The 25452-nt window shown below is 43.9% G+C and overlaps 1 protein-coding gene across 2 annotated transcripts in view; it reads right to left on the minus strand.

Annotated features, from left to right (window-relative positions):
• The window catches only part of Shq1 (SHQ1, H/ACA ribonucleoprotein assembly factor), a 94296-nt gene that overhangs the window by 24775 nt on the left and 44069 nt on the right, over window positions 1–25452 (minus strand). For both annotated transcript variants that reach the window (XM_021165304.1, XM_029478869.1), the window contains exon 10: window positions 12762–12882. In XM_021165304.1, the coding sequence (XP_021020963.1) occupies window positions 12762–12882 (121 nt within the window). The remainder of the gene's footprint in view (window positions 1–12761; window positions 12883–25452) is intronic.

A 25452-nucleotide genomic window follows, 5' to 3' on the forward strand; every position in this document is an offset into this window, starting at 1 on the left:
TAAGAACAGAAACATTCACAGGTTAAATATTTCAAATAAACTGGGTGAACTGATCGAAGACATTGTCATTCATAGGATAAAAACAATGGTTATACATAATGCCTTCCAGTTACACGCAAACCACTGTCTTCTCTTGAGGCACATAATTTGGAGAGGATAAAGATGTAGGGCACATTCTGGACTTGAAGTGGGGGAACACCCTTTTCCTCTGCAAATGACTTCTGTCTCTGTACAGGGTAACAGCGCGTGGCTGCAGAACTGGAGGTGGTTAATTACTGAGTCTGACTCCTCTGGGAAGCAGCTTGGCAGCCTCAGCACCACACTCAGACCTGATACTGCTGGAAAGAGCAGGAAACGTGACCTACACACCCCACTCTCACTTTCGCACACCTAGGCACCCACTACAATGCTACTCTTTTCTGGGGTGGGTGGGTGTGGTACATTTACCTAAGTAGATTTCACTGGTTTAGAACTTTCAATCCATGGAGCACTTACTGGGCATTATTAACAAGAGTCAGGAACTTTGCTTTATGTTGGAGTACCACACTGAGTGAAACTTTCATCCCCTAGGAAACTCTCCCGGTGCAGAGTTCACTAGGCCCATGAACAATGAAATCACAAAATCAAACTTTATGGAATCATACACTCTGAGGTTAAACCCATGTCTCACCTCACATAAGACTGTCCATTTCAAATGGCATTGCCCTTTCCCCTTAGAATGCTATCTATTGCTCATTTAACAATGTCCTTATTCTGTGTGTGTGTGTATATGTGTACATGCATGAAGGCCAGAAGGCCAATGACAGTTGTCTTCCTAGGTTGTTTTCTACCTGTTTTTATGAGTTTTTGGAGACAGAATCTCTCACTTAACCTGGGGCTTGCCTGTCTTAGTTACTTTTCTATTGCTGTGATAAAAATACCATGGCCAAGGCAACTTACAGAAAGAAGGGTTTGGGGAGGGCTTACAGTTCCAGAGAGGCAGAAGCCCCTTACCATCATGACCAGGAGCACGGTATCAGGTAGGCAGACACGGAGCTGGAGAAGCCACTTAGAGCTCATATCCCCAAGTCACAAACAGGAACCAAAGAGCACACTGGGAAGGGAGGAGTCCTTTGAAGCCATAAGCCCACCCCCTAGAGACACACCTCCAAAAAGGCCACACTTTCTAACTCTTCCCAAATAGCTACCAACTGGGGACCAAGTATTCAAATACCAGAGACTTATAGGGGATATTTCACTCAAATCATCACATTGCCTGTTGGGTAGACTGGCTGACCCGGCAGCCTCAGGGTTACAGACAGACACCACATGCATGGCTTTTTTTTTTTTACATGAGTTCTGGTGTCAAACTCAGGTCCTGGTGCTGGCACAGAAAGCAGGTCTTCTCCCAGCTGAGCTCTCTCCCTAGGCTCAGCTTTTGCTCTTTAATGTTTTAAATGAACACACTGGAATAAAATATGATCATCTATTTCCAATTCTAGTCTGTTTTTCTCAAAATGCCACTTGGTTCTTGCTCTTTACTTCTTGAATTAACTCATAAGAATTCCCAGAGCAGGCAGTGAGCCCAGGTCTGACAACACAAGTTTGATCTCAGACAGGACTTAGCCCACTAGCTGTCATCTCACCTCCACGGGTACCTCCCCTCATAAGAATAAACAAAATGGGACAAACAAACAAAAAAGACTCCCAAAGCAAAGTTAAGTAAAGCCAAGCTGTGGTACCCTAGTGTGATGGTTTGTATATGCTTGGCCCAGGAAGTGGCACTGTTGGGAAGTGTGGCCTTAAGACCCTTGTCCTAGCTTCCTTGAAGTCAGTATTCTGCTAGCAGCCTTCAGATGAAGATGTAGCTCAGCTCCTCCTGTACCATGCCTGCCTGGATGCTGCCATGTTCCTGCCTTGATGATAATAGACTGAACCTCTGAACCTGTAAGCCAGCCCCAATTAAATGCTGTCCTTGTAAGAGTTGCCATGGTCTTGGTGTCTGTTCACAGAGGTAAAACTCTAAGACACCTAGATATTCATCCTGCCCGCAAGTGAGTAACAGCTGGGAGCCTCTGCACATCTGCTGGAAAGGGTCTGGCTGGAGCCCAACTCTTTAATTTTCTAGGAAAGGCACCTTTAGCCCTAGCCATATTTCAGGCTCTGAGAAACATGGAATAATGGCTATGATTCTCCTTAGAGATGTGGAGAACTGTTCCAGAAAGCAGTGACTTTTTTTTGATAAAGGCTGCTAGACCCAAAACTGAATGGTACACCACCTACTGCGCAAACTTCCACCCACAAACACAATGTCAGCCAAGATTAATCATTCCTAATACACTCAGGTGGGAGAAGGTCTAGTGCAAGTTTCGTTTATCTCACACAGCTGCACTCATGAGCCCAATGTGGTAAGCACACCTCATCGAGGAAGTCAGAATAGTGGAAAACAAAGAGAATAGATACATGAATCAATTTAGAACATTTAAAATTTTCTAGAAACAGAAGGCAAAACAAACATAAAATAGAATATGATCAATTTCATAAAGAAACAAATTTACTAAGTTTACTAAGATATTAAATGTATTAAGTATTTTGCATAAGTTCTTTGCAAAACAGACAAAACTCAACAGCCAATATTTTCTTTAAGCTTTCTAATAGACCAACTAATAGAAAATATCTAAACATGAACCAAAAATGTGTTGATTTGGGGCTGGGCATGCCATCCAGGGGTAGAGTATTTGACAGCATATGTAAGGCCAGTGGCTTGATCCCCAGAAATGTAAGGAAAAGAAAGGAGAGGGAGGAAGGGAGAGAGAGGCAGAAAGAGGAGAAAGCTCAATACATTAACATAGTTTATTGACTGGGTATGCTGGTGCACACCTGTAATCTCAGCTCTGAGCGTCTAAAACAAACGTGAATTCAAGACTAGCCTAGGCTACACAGTGAGACGCAGTTTCAAAACACAAAATGGTCAAATTACTTAAATGGCCTGCTATTATCTGTATCCTTGAAATAAAAATTATCTCTGAAAATAAGTCTTTAAATTGGAAACAGTAAAAACAAAACCCCACAAATGATAGAAATATATAAAGTAAGCATCACATAAAGGCCTTAAAATCTGGAAGCTGGCCCAGAAAGGTCCTTTCCCCATACCTTGCGGCCAGCGGCCAGCGGCCAGCGACATGCTAGGGAGCTCTTGTTCTCATTTTTCCAGTTTCTATTTATTCAAGACATAGTCAGAGCAGGAAATGGGACAAGTCAGACGACCACATTCAGTCTCATCCCCTTCACAACACGCTGTGAAAGTCATTAATCCTCTATTTATTTAGGGGACTTCACACCCCTTACAATAAGACAGCAACTCCCTGCTGGCTTCAGTTAAGATAATTATGTTATAACAAGGATTGTATTTCAATCATAATAGGCAGAAGAAAAGGAAATTGTACTTGAAGTTGTCAGTTTTTTAAAAAGCTTTTTTTTTGTAACTCCATTCAGAGACTGCTCTTGACAAAGCTCTTCTTAAACAGAGCGCACTCTGAGCATGATAACTGCACACACGCCACATTAATCAATGTAAGTCTCCTCCTTGAGTAAGATATCACGACATTCAGGGACAGAGGAAACTCTCCGAGAGGCTCAGAATGTGGTTTACAAAACTCACTTGATCCGTCACCACCCACACTCACCTGACCTGGAGTTTTAAGACATAAAAATGCAAAAGAACAGGAGGTGGAAGGAACCACCAACTGCCCCTCTGCTAAATCACAGCTCCAAGACCCGAGGAGGCCAGAGCCACACAGGAGGAGCACGGGGATCAGAGGCAATGGGAACCCGGTCAAAGCTACAGGCTGGGCTGGGAACTCAGTGCTCCTGACACAGGGAAGGCACCCACTGAAAGCTGTTCTCTTTTTATGAGGTTCCTATCAACACTTTCCCTCCTAATCTCCACCATCCTAAGAACACAGGGGGGCACAGAGTCTCGCCTAAGTTATTTTCCCAGTGCTCTAGTCTATTACTGTATCAGTAGTCTGATGCCTACACAGGTGCACACACAGATGACCTGAGAGTTATACTCTGAGGTTCCTGAAAATCCTCAACCACTCCTCTCCAAGGCTGAGATCTGTGATGACTCAGACCTCGGAGAAGTAGAGTCTCTACAGTATTTCAGTACCGTTCAAAGGCATTGCCTAAGGAACTGACTTGGGCTCTATTTCAGGCTAAACAACAAAAAAAGGTAGACATTAGGTTAAAACTGAAAAAAACCAAACCTTCAGTCAATAGGACGTTCCAATGCTGACTCATTACTGACACCACCACACCACTTAATAAGGAACTCTGGATGACCTTTGTCAGTCTTTTTAAGTCTAAAACTACACTAAAATAAAGCATCGGCTGAGAGCTGAGATGACTCAGGTGGAAAATGCCTGTGGCACATGCATGAGGACCTGAGTTCAAATGGCCAACAGAGTGGAAAAGGTCAGGCGCAGCAGGGCCGCATCTGCAACCTCAGCACTGGGGACTCACTCGGTGGAGTATATGGAGACAGGCAGACAGATCCCCAGCCTGGTTTGTTTTTTAAGATAAGATCTGTCCCCACCCCCCACCCCCCCATCCCCCAATCTGCCTACAGGGCTAAGGACTTCTGGCTAAATTAAGGCCTACAAAGTGAAAGGCAGACACTCTGGGTGGGTGGTTTACTTGGTGTGGGAAGTCACTTCTCTGATGAATGGTTAAATGTTGAATGTTACATTGTCTTCTAATGACAAATGTGTAGAAATTTCAAAATACAATCACGATTAATTCAAGCATGTTAAACCTTGAATTGAAATCATTCCGGGTAAGATGACTATTTGCGCAAGTCAAGTTGCTCTTTAGTTTTACTGTTTATTTTTAATTAAACCCACAAACTCATCCTGGACGGAAGTAGGATTTAGCTCCATAAGGAAAGATTACTACAATGCCAATATCCACTCCCTGTGTCCATCCAGTGTGCTGTCACAGAGAAGGGAGCTACTCAATGGGCCTTTACTGTATCAGCACTAGTTCAGCAGTGAGCACTGGGGAAGCTGCTCTTCTCCTCTAAGCAAAGTGCCAGTAAATCATAGGATTGCAGAGGTTCCTAGGATTCAGAACTGCCGCAACACTTTGAGAAGAGACGGTACTTCCAGAACTGTGTATTCAGAAAAATTACATATCAGAATGTTAAGGGTTCGTGAGAAAGTTGATTTGTTCTGTTTTGTAAAGTTCTCTCATACAATACATGCCAGCTGCAGTTTCCCCTCCCTACTCTTCCGACTCCCCATCCCTACCCTTCTCCCCCAGATCCATTCCTTCTTAGTTTCCCCACAGAAAAGAGCAGGCCTCCCAGGAGAGGGCTTTTGTTGGTCTTGCTTCATTTGTAATTTTATCCTACTTCAAATAATCGTGTGTGTGTGTGTGTGTGTGTGTGTGTGTGTGTATGTACATGCACATGTATACTTGCAAGGCTTTTTTATGTGGATGTATGAAGGACTGAGGTAAGGTGGGTCTGTGTATTCCTCAATCATTCTCCTCCTTACTTCATTTTCCTTTTTAGTTTTCTGACATGAGGTCTCTCTGTGTAATCTAGCCGTCTGGAGCTTGCTATGTAGACTAAGTTAGCCTCTACCTCACAGAAGCCCGCCTGCCTCTGCCTCCAAAGTAGAGGCCTTAATTTAGCCAGAAGTCCTTGGCTGTAGGCTTACGATACACATCAGTGACAGGGAGACCCTGTCACTCCCCAGCTACAGCTCTGTCTGCATGAGGTGGTGCATGTTTCTAGTATACTCTGGGCTCTGGGTAGCATAAATCATCTCACGAGTACCTCTTCAAACTGCCGTGACCGAGGTTATTGGACAGAAGAGAGAATGACCAGTGGGGCCAACCCCTTCTTCATCTCCTAGAATTACAAAGCAATGGATCTACACCATCTCCTCTGAAAGGAAGGGCAGGAAAACTCAGGGCTATGGATGGCTACTGGCTCCTCTGAGAGCTTCTGTGAAGCAGCAGCCTCAGGGTGCACGGCCAGAGCAGGCCACTGTCTCACTCTGTGAGGCCTGAGTCCCCTAGGCCCAGCCACGTTCTAGCACCTGGGCTCCAGAGGACAATCTGCCATCTAGTAACAAACTGGTTGCCACTGCCAAGCCCAAGTGAGTTTCTCCTCCATCACGTGACTGAAACCAAGAGAACTAGCAACGGTGAGAGTTCCTCATATGACCCCATAACTAAGACGGAGGATGGTGGCTCAGTCAGCAGTGAAGGAGTACTACAAGGATCAAGTGACCCAAGTATAAGCAGCTTCAGTCCATTCTTGCTCTCCCGCTAACCACAGCTACACGTAGGCGATGTGGGTAGCATGTTGCTCCCATGCTTTCCTTGTCTCTCTGCACGGTTCTTTTCTCAGGCAGGAATAATCATTATTATAGTCACATGAGTACCAGAGTCCCAGGCAACCAGACAGCATTTTCACGTTGCTGTTTAATTCACACCCCTTCTCTGTCTCAGTTCCTCTGGAGACATCTTGCCCAGCTGTGATCCAAATGTTCTTGGCATGTTTTCCTGCGTGTTCCTTAAAGGCTGAGGCAGCATTTCCAAGACTGCTCTCTTTGTCTCTCCCAACCTAACCTCTCCAGTATTATTAAATCTTGTCAAAGGCACGCACCTTCAATGGTCAGAACCTGGCTTTCTCTTGCCTCCCTCTCCCCTTCTCTCTGAGCCTGTCCATGTAGCTACCTTACTGCCTAACTCCTGACTCTGAGCACTGCTTGCCTCCCTCTTGCTGCAATCACCCAAGCTCTAGTCACCATTCCCCAGCCCTCAGGGAATGGTGACTAGACCATTCAGCTTTGCGACGACCCCCGCCCCTGCACCCCTAAATTCCTACAATGAGATCGGATGGTATCGCTCATACAGGGACCACTTAGGTTCAGGTTCTTTGCTGCTCAACTTCTGGGATGAAGGGGTCACGGTTTCCATGGAGCCTCCAGTCTCATCTCTCTCCTTCCTATGCCCATTCTGGATTCTGTCCATGACTTTGTGAGATCTTAGGTAGACCACGTACTTTTTCCTATGTCTGATACTTTGCTCTTTTCCTCACCCCATCTGGTTTTCTGACATAGGGTCTCACCACTTAGCCCAGGCTAGCCTCAAGCTCTCCAACCTTCTGCCTCGGTTCCCCAAGTGCTAGTATCATATGCCTATGCCATTATTTTTAACTCCCCTTAAGAATTGAACACACAGGAGACAGGAGCTCTACCACTGCACTACATTCCCAGCCGTTTGATTAACTATCATTAGTCCTTAAGATCTTAAGTCAGGGTCTTTTGTGGCTTAACCCATTTTCTGCTGCGATTACAGCAAGCCTCAGACTGAGTAATTTGAGGTTTATTTTGGCTCCCAGTTCAACAAGTCTAAAAGCACAGCACTGCAGTCTTATCTTCTAGCTCTCTAGCTCAACTTCTTATCTTCTTCCAGGGAGAACCATGCACTAACCTGTGAATGATGGAATATCAGAACAAAATGGGCCTGGGCAGAAGAGAGGGAAGAGATGAGGGAGCCGATCCCATTTATAATAACCTGCTTTATGTAGAACCAATCTATTACTGTGGGAATTAATGCTGCCTCACAGAAAGGATTAATCATGCTACAGCTACTCGGTTCTGAAGGCCCTGTAACTTCTCAGTACCGCTAGACAACCTACCTTCTTTGTTCACCAGCGCATTCCCACAGCTATCTTAGCATCTTAGAGTTCAACAAGGTTGAAGCCTACAATATTCCATAAGCTATCCAGTACTAATGCTGTACCTCCATATGAGCCAACCCCACACCCTCCTGCTCAAGATATGCCAGGAAAAAGCAAGCCTCCACAGCCTCCACAGCAAGCGGGGCACACCTCATTCTGCTAAGCACACAGGCCTGGACGCAGCAGAGCAGGGCAGATCAGCGAGGTCTTGGGTATTCCACTAATGTGAGACAGCACAGAAATGATTTAAGTTCACTTGCAATTGCCAAAGCTGAGGTGGAGGGTTTCTCGCCTTCAAGGTAAGACTAGGACAGACTCTGGCTTCAGTATCTTTGGGATCATAAGACTGCTTCTGAGGAAAAAGTATGCTAAAATAGAGTGGGAATTTAAATATACCAATAGTATCAGTTAACTATCAGCTCAAGATAAATAAGTCCAGCATTCCCAGGACACATTTTAAAATTCTTTTTCTGCACAACTAATTACCTTGAAAACAAAATGCTATACTAGTTGAGTTAGAGTGTTAGCTGAAAGGCAGCAGGTTTGCTTCACACATGTAGGGACAGTACTGCAAAAGAGGAAAAAAGAAAAGCCAACAAAATCGTACCCCACTAGAGAGAGCACACTACCCAATTAGTTACACATTCATATGTTTATACTGAGGATGGTCTGGATTTTATTTAGATTTAAAAATACCAAAAACTTTATATGCAGAAGAACAAAAATACTTCATTATTTGTCCCCTAGTCATTTCAAAATGTACTGTGAATTAAAGCCACACCGTACATTTTAAGCCAGGTGGGTAAAGCATGCTTGCAATCCCTGCACTAGGGAAGCTGAAGAAATCCTGTTTCAAACTAGTAAAACCCAAACAAAACCAAACCCAGTCAGTTATTGTCAATTCTCCCTTGGACACACACACACACCTCCTTTTACAGTGAGGAGTGTCTTATTTAAAAAAGAAAAAGACTTACTAGAAACTACAAACTACATTGTAAAGGGAAGAGACTTACTGGAAACTATTAAGTTACAAACGGACGTGTGCAATGTATTTCCATGGGTTTAAGAATGAACAGGGAGCCCTCAGGGGTAGAGGCAGGCAGATCTCTGAGTTCACAGGGCAGTGAGAACTGAGCCGGGGAGCACTGCTTCACTGTTACCATCCTGCGCTATGCAAAGGGTGGAAACTGCCAAGTTCTCGGAGGACAGAACTGCAAGAACTAATTACGGTGGGCCACCATGAAAGACTCAGAGGCAGGGAGCAAGCCAGCACTGAACAGAACTGAAAATCTCAACAAAGATAAGCTATAACTGATGGATGCAGCTTTTAAAAAATTGCATTTTCTTTACTGTGTGTGTGTGTGTGTGTGTGTGTGTGTGTGCATGTACACAAATGCCATGGAGCATGTGTGGAGGTCAGAAGACTATTTCTAGGAGTTGGTCTCTTCTACTATGGTCCAGTGACCAAACTCAAGGTTGTCTGCTGGGTTCGACAACAAGTGTCTTTCCCTACTGAGCAATCTCCGGATTCCACAGCTTTTAAAACTTTTTTTGTTTATTTTCTGTGTATGGGTGTTTGGTCTGAGTGTATGTCTGTGTACTACATGTGTGCAATGCCTGTGAAGGCCAGAAGAGGGCACTGGATCCCGAGACCTGAAGTTATAGATAGTTGTGATCCACCTTGGGGGATGTTGGGAATTGGATACGAGTCCTCTGAAAGAACAACCAATGCTCTTAACTGCTGAGTCATCTTATCAGCTCCAGAGCTACATATTTTAGCAATGAAAAACGTCTCCTTTAACTAACAGGGCCCATTCAATTCAACTAAAATTTTGCTGTGCACACAAGAAACAGTGACAGACCCAGATTAGTGTTCTTTCACGGGGCTCTTCACGTTTTTAGAAGAGATGAGGGCTTAGCTTATCCACTATGGCGAAGGCATATGATGTATGTACTGAGCTCTCAACCAAGTGCTAAGGGAGCACCTACTAACAGAACAAATGGTTCACTAAATCCCCTTCTTCCTGGGAAAGTTCCTAAAGGGAGCACTTTTTCTTTGACTTCACTTCTACAGTGCACGAGTGAAGACAACTAGTTGTTACACATGGCATATCAGGGAAACTATCTGATCCCACAGGGCAGGGTACTGTCATAGACCTATCGTTATCATCACTGCAAGCAAAACCGCAATAATCCTCCCGCTGCCACTCAGGGAATGGATGCTGCAGCAGACACCATGCTGGAAATCTCAGTGCCACGAACACTGATGGAAACAAAGGATGCTTTTTTGTTTTCCCCAGAAAAATTAATTCGCCAACTCATAATTTCGTATTAAGAATCCAAGTGTTCACAAAAAGCAGATAGCATAGAAAAGCAAAACACCCTCCTGGAGCAAACCTCACATTGCTGCCATAGCTCCTTTGATTCAGTATAAGAATGACAGCATTTCAATAAGCTTTTGCCAAAGTAAATGTCTGACTGGAAAACTGGAATGCCGTTTTGGGTCAAGTCAGAATTTCATACTTGTCTGGTTCTTCCAAGAAAATGTTACACAGCTTTTTATTATTACAATCAAAACTATCAAGTATAGACTAAAGAAAATATAAACTATTGTGTAATATAAAAATGTGGTGGTTTAACTATATAAAATAAGACAGCAAAAGATGAAGACAAAAATAGTCAAGAGGCTGCCCGGGGGTTAATTCAGAAGTGAGATGGTTCATAGGTAAAATACAAGAAAGATCATCTAAGCTGTACTTAACAAAACCAAGGCTGAAATTAGAAAGTATAATAAAAACCAGATGCATTAAGAAAAGTGTTATTCTAAAGGAAGAGGAAAATTAGCTAGGCTACCAATAATTTTATCACAGTGAAACAACATAGTCCATTTAGGGAACGAAAAGGTACGCTCCAACTGGTGAAGTAGAAGAAGCAAAGCAGTCTCTGCAAGCTCGCTCTTCTGTCCTACTGTTGACTACACTATCCTTTCAGAAACAAAACCAAAAACAAATAAAAAATCATTACCACCAGATTAATTAACTCCTGAGAACCTATGAATTCTGCTGTTTCCTATGACTTAAAACAAGTGTTAAAAAACCCCAAACCTTAGAGAGTACATCTGGTGACCCCCACAGCAACATGCACACTTAGAGCTGTCTGTGGAATGCAATGTAGTTCTCTCTGTATTTAATAAAGAATGTCACAATATGGAGAGAAGCACTCACAAAAATGGGACCCTGGGACCAACCTCCACACTCATTACAAGTTTATACAATCTCTGCTCTTGAGAGACAAATCACCTACATGCGACTACTGCGACTGAATTGTATTATGAAATAATAATAGTAATAGGGCAACACCAGGAGGGGGCAGCAGGGGCTCTGATTAGCTCAGTCAGCGGGGGGCAGATGAAGTCATGGCCTGCCATTAAGACCTGAAGAGTTAAGGATTCAGCTTTCCACCACAGACGTGGCCTCCACATGCTGCAGAGTGAGGTGTTGTCGGCAGGGACCCAAGCACCCTCCAGACAACAGGCTGCGGGGTGGCTCTCACACTACACTCTCATGTCATTGCTTCCTCATGAACAGAAAGAAGAAATAATTCCAGATCACAGGTCATCCACAGAGGTATTAAAAGGCAATTACTGCAGTAACAGAAGCCTAGTGCTTCTTTCCCGGCTAGGTAGCACTGACACACACCACTGTGCCATGGTGTTCTACACCACTGAGGGATCATTCCAATCAAGAGCTCTGGAAGTCCCAACAAAGGGTCCCTTGCTACTGAAGTGGATCACTGGCTGGGCCTGGTGAGAAGCAGATCTACTCAAGTTCTTCCTGACATACAAATGCACCACCTTTTAAAGCTAACAACCAACCGACGGTGCTCCCGTGACTGAGGAAACACTAAACACTTCTACAAATCATGAAAACCTCACTCAGCAAGTGCTGGAGCCTGTTTGTGAGTGTTCACACTCTTCAATACCTACTTCAATAAGCTGTAAGACTGGAAAATTTATATTTTCTTTGTATGTTCATTTTGAAACATAAACTCAGTAAGTCTGGGGTCAGTCAACAAAAGCACAGCTCTTGTTTGCACTAGATTTAAATCTTGTAACTTTACACATGCAAATGTCAGTACACATGCACGCACACACAGCCCTGCCATAGGTACAGGTCTAGGTACCCAGTCTTGAGATATCCTATAGTTTGGAGATAGTAATTCTGTGCACACCATTAGGGTTTGGATCCAGGAGGCCCACATACCCTTCTATGAGCATCTGTCATGGTTAAGGGAACAACCGCCTGGGAGCTGTAGAGCTTTTGGACTCAGGCTGCCAGGAGTCCTCCAGCTTCGCCCCACTTTCTCCTCATCGGATAAGATGTGAGGAAGCCATGTGGCAAGTCCATAGCACATGGGCCTAGCCACCATGCCTTACTTGCCATGAACCTTCTAAACCAGTGTTTCTCAGCCTTCCTAATGCTGTGCACCTGTAATACACGTGACCCCCAACTATAAAATTATTTTCATTGCTCCTTAATAATGGCAATTTTGGTAGTTTGTACTGTAATATAAATACCTGTGCTTTCCGATGGGCTTGGCTGTGACCTACAGGCTGAGAGCCACTGCTCTAAACTGTCCATAGGATGACTTGCTCCTCCCTCTAGTTTTCTCTGTCACACATTCTGTCTGCTCTAGTAATACCCACATTTTATCTACCTACACTTACCTCCCCAAGCAATTTATCAAACTTCCTATCTTAATGAACCTTGCCCCCCTGTTTCTCCCTTTCCTGAATCCATGTGTGTGTGTGTGTGTGTGTGTGACTGTGTGTTCTCTCTCTCCCTCTGAGACAGTCTTTCTATGTAGCTCAGGTGAGTTCCCAATACTAATGTCCCTGCTTAGAATCCAGCCATTTCTAAAGTGATGAGCAGCTTTGGGTTTCTCTTACTTACACTGACTTTCTCCCGTAAGTGGTGTCTCACTGCTGCTAGCATGTAAAATTACCCAGGGACACACAACTTACTTGGCCTTCTGAATCCATACACAGTAGTCTGAGATGTAGAGATCATTCAGAATATATGCTGGGTCATTTTCCTGAAAGATTTTGTGAACATCCAGGAGACACTTTAAAACTGCACTCTTACCTGAAGGAAAATTTGAAAACATTCAGTCAGCCTTAAGGAGAAAAATATCTGCTTTCTTAGTTAAGAAATTAAGATCTTGAGAGGTGATATATTTAAAACAGCTCAGAGTTCTAGTAGTTTAAGAACATTTAAGACTAATGACCTAGCCCCTTGTTCTTTATTCTGAAACAGTCCTACGCAGTTACCCAGGCTGTCCTTGCACTTAGGATCCACTTGCCTCCCTGCTGAGTGGCTGGGATTACAGGCCTGCGCAGTCGCCTGGCTGGAAAGCATGTTCTCAAAGAGAAACTTGTGCTGTTTCAGAGGTGATCCCCAATACCTACAAGACACGTGCACACTAGCAGGTCCCCCTTTTCAAGTCTGAAATCTACGCACAGCATGATGCTCACCCAGCAACTCCTTTCAACACCCCCCCCCCAACCCCAAACCTCTATTCTTTCTCCTTGGAAATGCCTCTTATTCCTGCCCTCTCTCCATAGCTGACAGAGTCCCAAATATTCACCAAAATAGAGAAATCAAGCAGGAATCACCTGCATCTAGGGTCCACCCCAATCACTTGATACAGTTACCCTGGCTACTTGTATACAATCAGAGTCCTGCCCTTGACTTAACCAGATAAACTTGCCATCTTGCAGTTCTCAGCTTGCATATAGAACCATAAAGCAACATTGCTGACTTACTGGCTTGTTCAGCCCACTTTCTTATATAACCCAGGACCGCCTGTCCAGAAGCTGCACCACCCACCATGGGCTGGGACTTCCTCCATCCATCACTAATCAAGAAAATGCACCCACAGACTTACCTGTAGGCCAATCTGATAGAGGCAATTTCTGAATTGCCTTTCCATCTTTCTAGATGACTCCAGCATGTATCAGATTGACAAAAAACTAACTAGCACCCTAGGTAACTGGCTGACTGACTACAAAGAGTTTCAAGTAGCAATCACAGGACTTTGCTAGAAAAAAACCCTCTTCACTTGTAACTTGACTTTACTTCTCTACAGTGTGACAGCCCCAAGGGCTCCCTCCCAAGGTCTCATTCCTTCTTAATATAACCAGATGAGCAGAACAGGCAGGATTTAGGGTGGTCGGAAGAGTGCGAGCCCACTGTGCACACAGTACTGGTCTACGTGGAGGAGCAGTTGTTCACTCCTTACACCACATGGTCTTTTTCCATGTGTCCACCAGAAACACATTATATGATCAATAAAACCTGGGCACGATCTACCAGACAGCCCTTAAATACTGACAGGAGAATGTTCAAACATGTGATTCATGTGTTTAAGCAACTGAGAAAGAATATTCAGATGAGTTTTTCAACAAGCATGCCTTTCACATACAAGACAGCTTGGGCAAAGGGGATTTGTAAGCTCTCTTTAAAAGCTATGCTTCCACAAGCCTTACCAAAACTATCTTCATGGAATTCTATGTCATAGCATGGTAAAAGATACCCAGGTAATCTAAAAGAAACACATTAAGCTCACCTCTCCTCCACCCTCCATTGTCATCTGATGCCATGTTTACTCTCTCAAGCTAGCAGCCAGCTTCCCCATGGTGAGCTCCACAACACAGCTAGGGAAGATAGCTGCAGTTATCAACATCTCTTCTGTGCCAAGTGTTCTCTCTGTCCCGAATAAGTACTCAGCTACTTATTCCGTAGCTATCCACAAAGGAAGAGACTAGCTCTCTTCCAGGTTATCACATGGTTGGTGACCAGAAGCTTATAGGGACTCACAGTCCCTGCCTCCAGTTCCATGGTCTTGTCATACATCCCATGAGCATAAAAAGCTGCTCAGGCCTAAAGCTAAGACAATTACTTTGGCTCAAAGGCACTGCAGGAAAGTGACCACTTTTCAAGCAGTTTACTGCCTGCTCCAGAGTATAAAAAACAAAGGTACTCTGAATGGGTAACCACGGTAACTATTCTCACTGCAGGAAGGAGCTAGCATCTGTCCCCAGGATGTCAAAGGGCCCAACATCAGAGATGCCCTAAAAGTGACTGGCTGGATAAACTAACCCTAGTCACAAGAGGCCCTGAATCTAGGGGCTCCTACTCACCCTTGAAGGCACTGGAAACTAGTGTCCCAGGACTATAAATGACAAGAGCCATGAATGTTTCGCTTCAGGAATGACTTTCTAATGATGGCACACAGACACATAATGACAATGTAAGGAAAATATGTAAGACAACCATAAGTAGGTGGCCAGTAGACACGGTGTGACATGCTCTCTGGCTTGCTTTCCTTCCTGTTATCGGCCAGGTTGGGCAATAATCTCTCATTGACAGACAGACCAGCTTAAGGCTGAGGCACTTAAGAAAGTGTTCCTATCCATGCAGGGATCAGAGTAGGAGATGCTTTTGCTGGCTAAATGCCCCAAAAAAGGGAAAAATAATGTAAGCTGCTACCTACACCCAAGAAAACCTCAATTTCTTTTCAGTGTTGCTTTCTAGGCATCTCGCTCTTCTCTATGTACATGAAGGTCAGAGGTCAAGTTCAGTTGTCCTCCAGGAGCCATCTTTCCTGGCCTTTGAAACAGCATTTCTCTTGGGACTGGAGCTCAGTGAGTAGCTACTGCTGGCCAGTGAGCAGAGGGCCGGGGCAGAGCATTAAGTAGACTGCTCTGATACTCTCTTCTCTTCTCTTGGGACACGGTCTCTTTTGCAGCTAAACCCTAGCGTTGTACATGTGTGCTGGGCATTAAACACAGGCCCATACTTGCTTAGCAAGGGCCCTTCCTGACTCTGCCCCCCTTTTAATGTTTTAAGTCACAGAAGATAAGAAGCCAAAAAAAAAAAAAAAAAAAAAGAAAAAAGTCTTTAAAGTACTGACAGAAAGGTCTCATTGTTATTTATAAAATACATCAGAACAAAAACCAACAGTAATTATCATCTTCAACATAATTTAGCAAGCACCTAGGTAAATTTCTTACGGTTTGATAAGACAATATTATCAAAAGAGACATCTTAGCAACTATTTTAACATTAATTTTCATAGTTCATTTGAGCCTAAAAAGAGAGAAGATAGAAATACTCTGTTAAAACAATCAAAATTAAGAGAACCAAAATGTGGCAATTTGCTTCACTACCAAACCCTGTTAAGATGTAGAATAAAGTCAAGTCCCTGCCAGCAGAATGCTTCTCCCTGGGTAAGTCTTATGTCCCCTCCAATCCCACATAAGGTCTTCATTTCTGCAGTGTAAGAAGCAGCACAGACTGAAGACAATGATTTACTGTTAGGCAGAGTAAGGCCAGTTAAAGGCCTAGCCTTTGCCATTACAGCGACACATCGTGTCCATACATCCAGACAGAATTAGCAGGGAGCAAGAGCACACTCAGTTACTGCTGGAAATGCACGGGGCTCAATCAAGTGTCTAATTTATCATCCAAGAATCAGTTCAGGCATTCCTCTCTCTGGGGACGGAGTCCTAGCTCTCCTTCAGCTCCACTTCAGGTGCCCTTATGATGCCTAGCACGTCTCTCTATTATGTCAATTAGAGACAACACCAACATCCCATCACTAACCCTACAAGTTAGGTATTTCCTTTTTTGTTTCACAAGAAATGAATGATTTGGCTAGGATTTGAAAAGAAATACATCTGACTCTCAGCCACTATGCCATAAACACAATATCTGCATTTATCACCAAGTGGTGAACTCGTAGACTGGAAAGAGTGAGTTTTCATCTTTCATTTTCTAGATTGGAACAATGTCCAGAAAACTGTATGTTCCTGTTCAATAAAGGCTGCACTCTGGAGTAGACAGACGCTAACATTTACACCCTTGCACAGACTGCTTGGTTAACATGTGTAAGTGGTAACGCCTCTGTGGACTTCTTTCAAGCTTACTGTATGTATTACTGTATATAAGCATGGGCCTCCCACCTGCTGGAATTCCAGCACAGGAGGGTTACCCTCGGCAGCAGTGAGCCAATCTGGGATACAGAAAGAAACCATGTCTCAAAACAACAAAAACAAGCAAAGACTTAAAAACAAACAACAACGGAACCCACCTAGTCAGGGACCACCCCCTCCAGGAGGAAAGAAGGCCTGAAGGTGTCAGAAAGCTCCCGAGTTACAACATCCAAAAACCTCCATGGTTATAAAAGGCAATATGCAGTTGCTAGGGAGAGAGGACCAGTCAAGCTGCCTACATGTTGAGTCACCATATTCCTGAGAGTGAACCTCCGTCTATATGCCTGTAAGTAGACGCAATAAACTCTCTGGTTTACTAAGCGAGACATGGAGGGAGCTGTTCCTTTAGTGTGTGGTCAGTGCCCTATCTAGGTGAATAGAAGTTGCTCATGTCTGCCCAGGAGGAAGCATACAATGCAGCTAACACGCAAACAGGGCCAACAGAACTGAAGGGAGTACAGAAGAGCTGTCCATGTCCTGCCCCAGTGCCAGAGAGGCAGAGAAACGTGAATGTTTGAATAGGAATGCCCCCACAGGCATTCCCCAGTTGTCAATGTCCCCAGTTGATAGAACTATTTGGGAAGAATTAGGAGGTGTGGCTTTGTGGGAGGTGGTATGTCATTGGTAAGGGTGGAGGCTTCAACATCATACCAACTCAGTTAGCACTCTGCTTCCTGTTGGTGGGTCAGGGTGTAAGCTTTCAAGTATTGCTCCAGTTCCGAGCCTGCTTTCCACATATTTCCCAGTATAATGGTTAACAGACTGTAATACTCTGGAACTGTGACCCCCAAAATAATTTTTTTTATAAGTTGCCTTGGTCATGGTGTTTTATCATAGCAATAGAAAAATAACCAAGACACTAAGGAATATAATCACTCATCTCTCCCCAAGACAGAGGTAATGCAAACAATAGCAGGACCCATAGACTGCCATGGGCACCACCACAAAGCCTTGGCTATCACCAGCTAAGGTCTCCATGAATTTCATTAAGACAATAAAAGGCAGGCAGTAAGAGGAAGTTCCATGTAAGAGGAGAAAGAAATTAGAAAAACAACACCCTTCACAATGGGCACAAGCAATATAAAGTATCACTCTAACCAAACCAGTGAAAGATCAGTATGACAAGAACTTCAAGTCTCTGAAGAAAGATATTGAAGAAGACCTCAGAAGATGGAAAGATCTCCCATGCTCGTGGATTTACAGGATCAATATAGTAAAAATGGCCATCTTGTCAAAAGCAATCTACAGATTCAATGCAATCCCCATCAAAATTCCAACTCAATTCTTCATTGAGTTAGAAAGAATAATTCTCAAATTCATTTGGAATAACAAAAAACCCAGGATAGCAAACACTATTCTCAACAATGAAAGAGCTTCTGGAATCAACATCCCTGACCTCAAACTGTATACTACAGAGCCATTGTGTTAAAGAACTGCACGGTATTGGTACAGTGACAGACAGGTAGATCAATGGAATAGAATTGAAGACCCAGAAATGAATCCATACACCTATGGTCACTTGATCTTTGACAAAGGAGCTAAAACCATCCAGTGGAAAAAAGAAGATTTTTAACAAATAGTGCTGGTTCAACTGGCAGCCAACATGTAAAGAATTCGAATTGATCCATTCTTATCTCCTTGTACAAAGCTCAAGTCCAAGTGGATCAAGGACCTCCACATAAACAGATACACTGAATCTAATAGAAGAGAAAGTGGGGAAAAGTCTTGAACACATGGGCACAGGGGAAAAGTTCCTGAACAGAACACCAATGGCTTATGCTCTAAGATCAAGAATCAACAAATGGGATCTCATAAAATTGCAAATCTTCTGTAAGGCAAAGGACATTGTCAACAGGCAAAAAGGCCACCAACAGATTGGGAAAAGATCTTTACCAATCCTACATCTGATAGAGGGCTAATATCTAATATATATAAAGAACTCAAGAAATTAGACTCCAGAGAACCAAATAACCCTATTAAAAAATGGGGAACAGAGCTAAACAGAGAATTCTCAACTGAGGAAACTCGAAGGACCGAGAAGCACCTAAAGAAATGTTCAACAACCTTAGTCATCAGGGAAATGCAAATCAAAACCACCCTGAGACTCCACCTCACACCAGTCAGAATGACTAAGATCAAAAACTCAGGTGACAGCAGATGCTGTTGAGGATGTGGAGAAAGAATACTCCTCCATTGTAGGTGGGATTGCAAGCTGGTACCACCACTCTGGAAATCAGTCTGGCAGTTCCTCAGAAAATTGGACATAGTATTATATGAGGACCCAGCTATACCACTCCTGGGCATATACCCAAAAGATTCTCTAACATATAACAAGGACACATGCCCCACTATGTTCAAAGCAGTCTTATTTATGTCCCTCAACAGAGGAATAGATACAGAAAATGTGGTACATTTATACAATGGAGTACTGCTCAGCTATTAAAAACAATGAATTCATGAAATTCTTAGGCAAATGGAAAGACCTAGAAAATATCCTGAGTGAGGTAACCCAATCACAAAAGAACACATATGGTGTACACTCACTGATAAGTGGATATTAGTTTAAAAGCTCCAAATACTCAAGATACAATTCACAGACCACATGAAGCTCAACAAGAAGGAAGACCAAAGTGTAGTTGCTTCGATCCTTCTTGAAAGAGGAACAAAATACTCACAGGAACAAATATGTAGACAAAGAGAAGAGCAGAGACTTAAGGAAAGGCCATCCAGGGACTGTCCCACCTGGGGATTCATTCCAGATACAGTCACCAAACCCATATACTACTGTGGATGCTAAGAAATGCTTGCTGAAAGGAGCCTGATATAGCTGTCTCCTGAGAAGCCCTGCCAGAGCCTTACAAATATAGAGTCGGATGCTTGTAGCCAATTACTGCTCTGAGTGCAGGGTCCCCAGTGGAGGAGTTAGAGAAAGGACTGAAGGAGCTGAAGGGTTTTGCAACCCCATAGGAAGAACAACAATATAAACCAACCAGACCTCCCAGAGCTCCCAGGGACTAAGCCACCAACCAAGGAATACACATGGTTCCAGCTACATATGTAGCAGAGGATGGCCTTGTCAGGAATCAATGGGAGGAGAGGTTGTTGGTCCTATGAAGACTGGATAGATGCCCCAGCGTAGGGGAATCGAGGGCAGGGAGGTAGGAGTGGGTGGGTGAGTGGAGGAACACCCTCATAGAATGATGGGATAGGGGGTTTCTGGGAGGGGGGAAAACCAGATAAGGGGATAACACTTGAAATAAATTTAAAAAATAAATAATTTTTTTAAAAAAGAAAGAAAAGAAGCTGAAAGGCTGGAGAGATGGCTCAGTGGATAAGAGCACACAATGCTCTTCAGAAGACCCAAGCTAGGGTCCCAGCAGCCACACCAGGACACTCACATTCACCTCTAACTCCTGCCTCAGGGATCCGAAGCCTTGGCCTCTATGAGCACCTGCACTCATATGCATGTATCTACACATAGATACACATATCAAAATAAATCAAAAAATAAAAGTGAAGTGAGAGAGGAAAGAGGGAAAGGGGGAGTGACTCAGAAGGACTTCATTCTAGTGGTGTTGCTGAACCCCAAGGTGGGATACAATCCTTCTGACACAGGAGAAGCCCTGGCAGACTGAGATGACCCAGACTGTAAACCAGATATGTAAAGGGCAAAAGCAATCAAGAGGGGTGGAAAAGTCAAAGTAGACAAAGAGTCTGCGCAGGCTGCCAGATTTGTCGAGTAGAGTTCCTAAGATGATCAGAAGGCAGAGGGTGTGCCAGTTAACTTCTGATGTCTTTAAAGCCTCAGCACAGTTCAGGAAAGACATAAAAGATGCAGCACCATAGGTGCAAAGATGAAGCTTCTCTTGGGGTGGGCAGCTCACGTCCAGAACATGCACTGTGTTCATGCAGCCTTTGTTCACAGGCTGGTAGACTGATGAACAGGAAAGTGCCACAGTGGTAGACAGAGCCTGTCAGAACACATGTCGACTCTAGTGCCAACCACAGGCTGTAGCAAAGCCCTGGTCCCTTCTGGCCTTGAGCTAGGCTGAGCAGTACAAGCTGGCTCCACAGAGACCACTGGGGTGGACAGACTCACAGCCACAGCAGCAGTTGCAACAGTACCCCAAGATCAGTCAACCCAGATATCTCATGAAGAACAACTACTGACTAGGGAAGACCAGATGGGGTAGTATCTCTCTATAAGCCACTGTACTCAACACTGATCTTGTGTGTACACATACAAGAGACCTGCTAGAACACATACATTTGTGAGTGCACAGAGTTCAGAGGTCAATGTTGGATGTCATCCCCAATCACTTCTCAACCTACAGAAATGAGAGTTAACTCATCATCTTGATTAACTAGCCAGCACGTCCAGGAATCCTGGTTCCATCTCCCTAGCAATGAGTCTACACGGTGCATTGCCATGTTCAGATTTTCCATGATGCAAGGGATCTGAACTCAGGTCCCTCTGCCAGCATGGCAAGCACTTAGCTGACTGAGCCTTCAACATGGTTCTTTGATGAAGCAATTGATGCGCATGATGAGGTCATTTTGTACTATACTACACCTTACAAAGATTTCTTTTACTACCCTCCAAGACAAACTGGTACTTGTTTGGAGGGGACAAGTTAGGCCTTCAAAGATTCTTACCATCTTCTGTTAAAAGGCTTAACTATCTCCCTTAAAAAAAAAAAAGCTTCATTATATATTGCTATGTTATCCCTTGTGTGCCTTACAGATGTGAACAGCATCTGGAATAACAATAAAAACGAATTAGAGAGTTTAAACAAAGGCATGGCACAGTGGTAGAAAAAGGCACTCCTAGGAGCCATAACAGTGGGTGACAATCCCAGTGCTAGGGATAGTTACTACTCTACGAGTTAGCCAAGGAGGTTCCTGCGGCCCTGCAAACCATAAAGGCTACTACTGTTGGTTGCATGCCAAAATTAGATGGCAAGAGAAACCATATACTGCTGCTAAGAGAAACCACATACTTTGGCAGGAGGATGTGTAGAAGTCAGGCTGGAATGAGCTGGAAGCTCTCTCCTTGCTTGCTAGCTTTCACAATGCTACAGGATGTTAAGCAGGCTGCAGGGGCAGAACTGTCACCAGCAGTCCTGTTTGGTTAAGGACACTGCTTAGTACTGCCTATCGTTCCAGTAAAACGAGTCTACTGGAAGGAGTTACAGAGACAAAGTTTGGAGCTGAGACGAAAGGATGGACCATCTAGAGACTGCCCTATCCGGGGATCCATCCGATAATCAGCCTCCAAATGCTGACACCATTGCATACACTAGCAAGATTTTGCTGAAAGGACCCTGCTATAGCTCTCTCTTGTGAGGCTATTCTTGGGCCTAGCAAACACAGAAGTGGATGCTCACAGTCAACTATTGGATGGAACACAGGGGCCCCAATGGAGGAGCTAGAGAAAGTACCCAAGGAGCTGAAGGGGTCTGCAACCCTATAGGTGGAACAACAATATGAACTAACCAGTACCCCCCCAGAGCTCATGTCTCTAGCTGCATATGTATCAGAAGATGGCCTAGTCGGCCATCAGTGGAAAGAGAGGCCCATTGGTCTTGCAAACTTTATATGCCTAAGTACAGAGGAACGCCAGGGCCAAGAAGTGGGAGTGGGGGGGGGGAGAGTTGGGGGGGAGGGCATGGGGGACTTTTGGGATAGGACTGGAAATGTAAATGAAGAAAATACCTAATTTTAAAAAAAGGAAAAAACAAAAACAAACAAACAAACAAACAAACAAAACCGAGTCCACTGAAACAACAGTGGTGTGACTGTTACAGGTGCCATTGACGGCTTGCTGACTGAAGTTAAGGCCCTCTTCATAGGAGGGAAGTCATGTCTGGCATGTAAATCACAGCAAAGACCTATGGCTAGACTCCAGTGGGGAAGCAACTGCTATTGTTTTACTAACGAGGTGTCTTGTTCCCAGTAGACTGCTTTCTAAAACATTTGTGTTCACACCCATAAACCATTAGTGCAGTCTCAAGTATAAAGGGGAACTTTCCTTTTGTAGTGGCTGGCGATCTGTAAAGCCTTATCATTGATGAATTTCCCAAGAATAAGAGACTGTAACAGTCATTAGTGGCCCAGTACTCAGCTATAAAAGGAAGAAAATAACCAGATCATCCAAGTCACCTCCTTCAGGGAACACAGAAGAGCAGGCAGGAAAAAAAAGTAGAAACTGAAGGAAAGAGTGGATCATGTAGATGTAATTCATCGTGGATAGAAGATGGGAGCCCACAACTGAGGAAGAGAAGTGACTCTAGGACCAGGTAAGCTGCCTGGAAGTTATGCAAAGAGCTCCAAGAACGCTACTCACTCTGGGCTGGGTCTCTTGGTGACTCTACTGTCTTTAGTCACCCTGCTCTTGTAAGAAGCCCCTCCCCAGTGATCCTCTAAGTAACTTCAATAAGCTCACGGGTGCACTAAATTACACGTGGGCAGAACTGTTTGGTTGGTTTGCTGTCTTCCTGGGGAAGCTCACCCAACAACATACAACTTGCTCCAAACTTCTTCTCCTATTACATCAATGTCCTGGAACTCAGCTGCACCGTTTCCTCTCTGCACCAGCACAAAACCAGGGCTGCTTCAGCCTCTTAGTTCTTACAACCCTTAATCAGAGTCTGTCGAAACATCGGATATTAACGCCTGTAAGCACACAGCCGGATGTCATCAGAATTACTTGACGGCTGCACAACCAATTCTCACTCATTTGAACAGTTAGGAATAGGACATTCAAATTCCAGGTAGAATTCTTTAAAAATTCCAATTTACATAGTGAATTAAAAAATGGACGAGAAGCTGAAGATACACAGCTCTTGAAATAGCTGCTATCGAAACCTATACTTAAAACAATATACTAAAAACTTCAAAAAGATTTCAGCACAATTTTGATTCAACAATTTCATTCTAAGAATATGCCACGTATTTCTATGTTCAGCTAAAACTTGGCTGTTTGAATTGATAGTATCAGATACTACTTAATAACAAAAGTTCTGACACATCTTTAGAACTGTTTCAGCTTTAAATTGGGGAAGCAACTGTATGAAGCCAGAGAGAAGAAACACAAGTGCGCAGGAGGAAAGAGTTAGCTACTTCAAGTGGCACCTAAAAGAAAACCGGCTCAGCCTGTCACTTCTGCATCTCTTGCCGTTGTGTGAGAGGTGATTGTTTAAAATGTCAACAGTTGCTGTTATTACTTTCTACTTCCTTTAAAGCCCTGCAGAGGGGCAAGACTACACAGACCACAGTGACAGCAATGACAGCAGTGACAGCAGGGCCACAGATCTTCCCAGCTCACCCAGGCCTCATCAGTGTTTTCACACATGCTGCCTTATTTGTTTACTGCTTGCTCTACTGCATCTCAGCTTGCTTTTCTTAGTGTGGGGGTTCTTATGCTACTGGGAAGCAAAGAGATGAGTTCCAGCTTGTCCTTCAGGGAGGGACGGCAAGGAAAGGGATGTGTGTCAGCACACTGCTGTTGGGGATGGGAGGCAGCCCGTGGCCTCAGCTCCCACAAGAGGGCTGCCTCCCATCCTTCATGATAAACTTGAGGCAAGGGTGGTAAATCTATTCTTCGAAGAGCTAAAAACTTGACATTTTAGCTTTATAGGCTGTATCTCTGCTGCAACTGATTGACCATGCCACTGAACTATAAAAGCAGACACAGAAAATATGTAAGTGACTGGGCATGTCTGTGTTCTGATAAGACTTTATTTATGGGCACTAAACCATGAAATGAATATCATTTTCATGTCATAGAACACTGTTTCTGACTTTCTTTGGGGACCTAGTCGGCCCGTGTGCAGGAACTTGCAGCCTTCCTGCATGTTCTCCTAGGTACCAAGAGTAAGGGTGTGTGCCACCATGCCAGACCCAAAGTACTACTTTCTTATGCTATTTTCAACCACTTAAAAATGTAAAGAAAGTTCCAGCATAATGACACATGCCTAAAATCCTGGCACTGGCAGGAAGGAAGCTAAAGCAGGATGGTCAACAGTCCTAGGCCAGCCTCATCCTCATGAAGTGTTTAAGGTCAGCCTGGATTATATGAGACTGTCTTAATAGCCCTCCTACATATAAGTAAACGAAGTAAAAACATATGAGAACATTTTTACTTAACTCAAGGACCAAACAGGATAAATTCAGTTTGTTAGGTACAGTTAAGATATTTTCTTAAGAAACCATCTCATACTTCACTCAGCTAGGCTAGCTAGTTTGCTCTGGGTATCCTATCTCCACTTGTCAGGAGCTGGGATTAAATGCAGGCCACCATGCACACCTGGCATTTATGTGGGCACTAGAGATTCAAACTTGAGTCTTTAAACTTGTAGGGTAAGCACTTTGACCAACTGAGTCATTTATCATCCATCGCCAGGCCTCTTTATCTTACAAATGCTTATATTTCAGGCCTTATCTTTTGTTCCTTCATTCCTGTCACGCAATAAACGCTTCACTGGCTAAGCCCAAGCTGTACAGAATCTTATATTCTTCATTGATTCTGTTTTAATGCCCTGCACACAAAACAGAGTTGATTCATGTCTACTGAACACATGCATGCGTGTCACTTGCTAGTATTTAGAAATCAGCTTCTTAGCCGGGCGTGGTGGCGCACGCCTTTAATCCCAGCACT

This window comes from Mus caroli, chromosome 6 (assembly GCF_900094665.2).
Source record: "Mus caroli chromosome 6, CAROLI_EIJ_v1.1, whole genome shotgun sequence".
Lineage (NCBI taxonomy): Eukaryota > Metazoa > Chordata > Mammalia > Rodentia > Muridae > Mus > Mus caroli.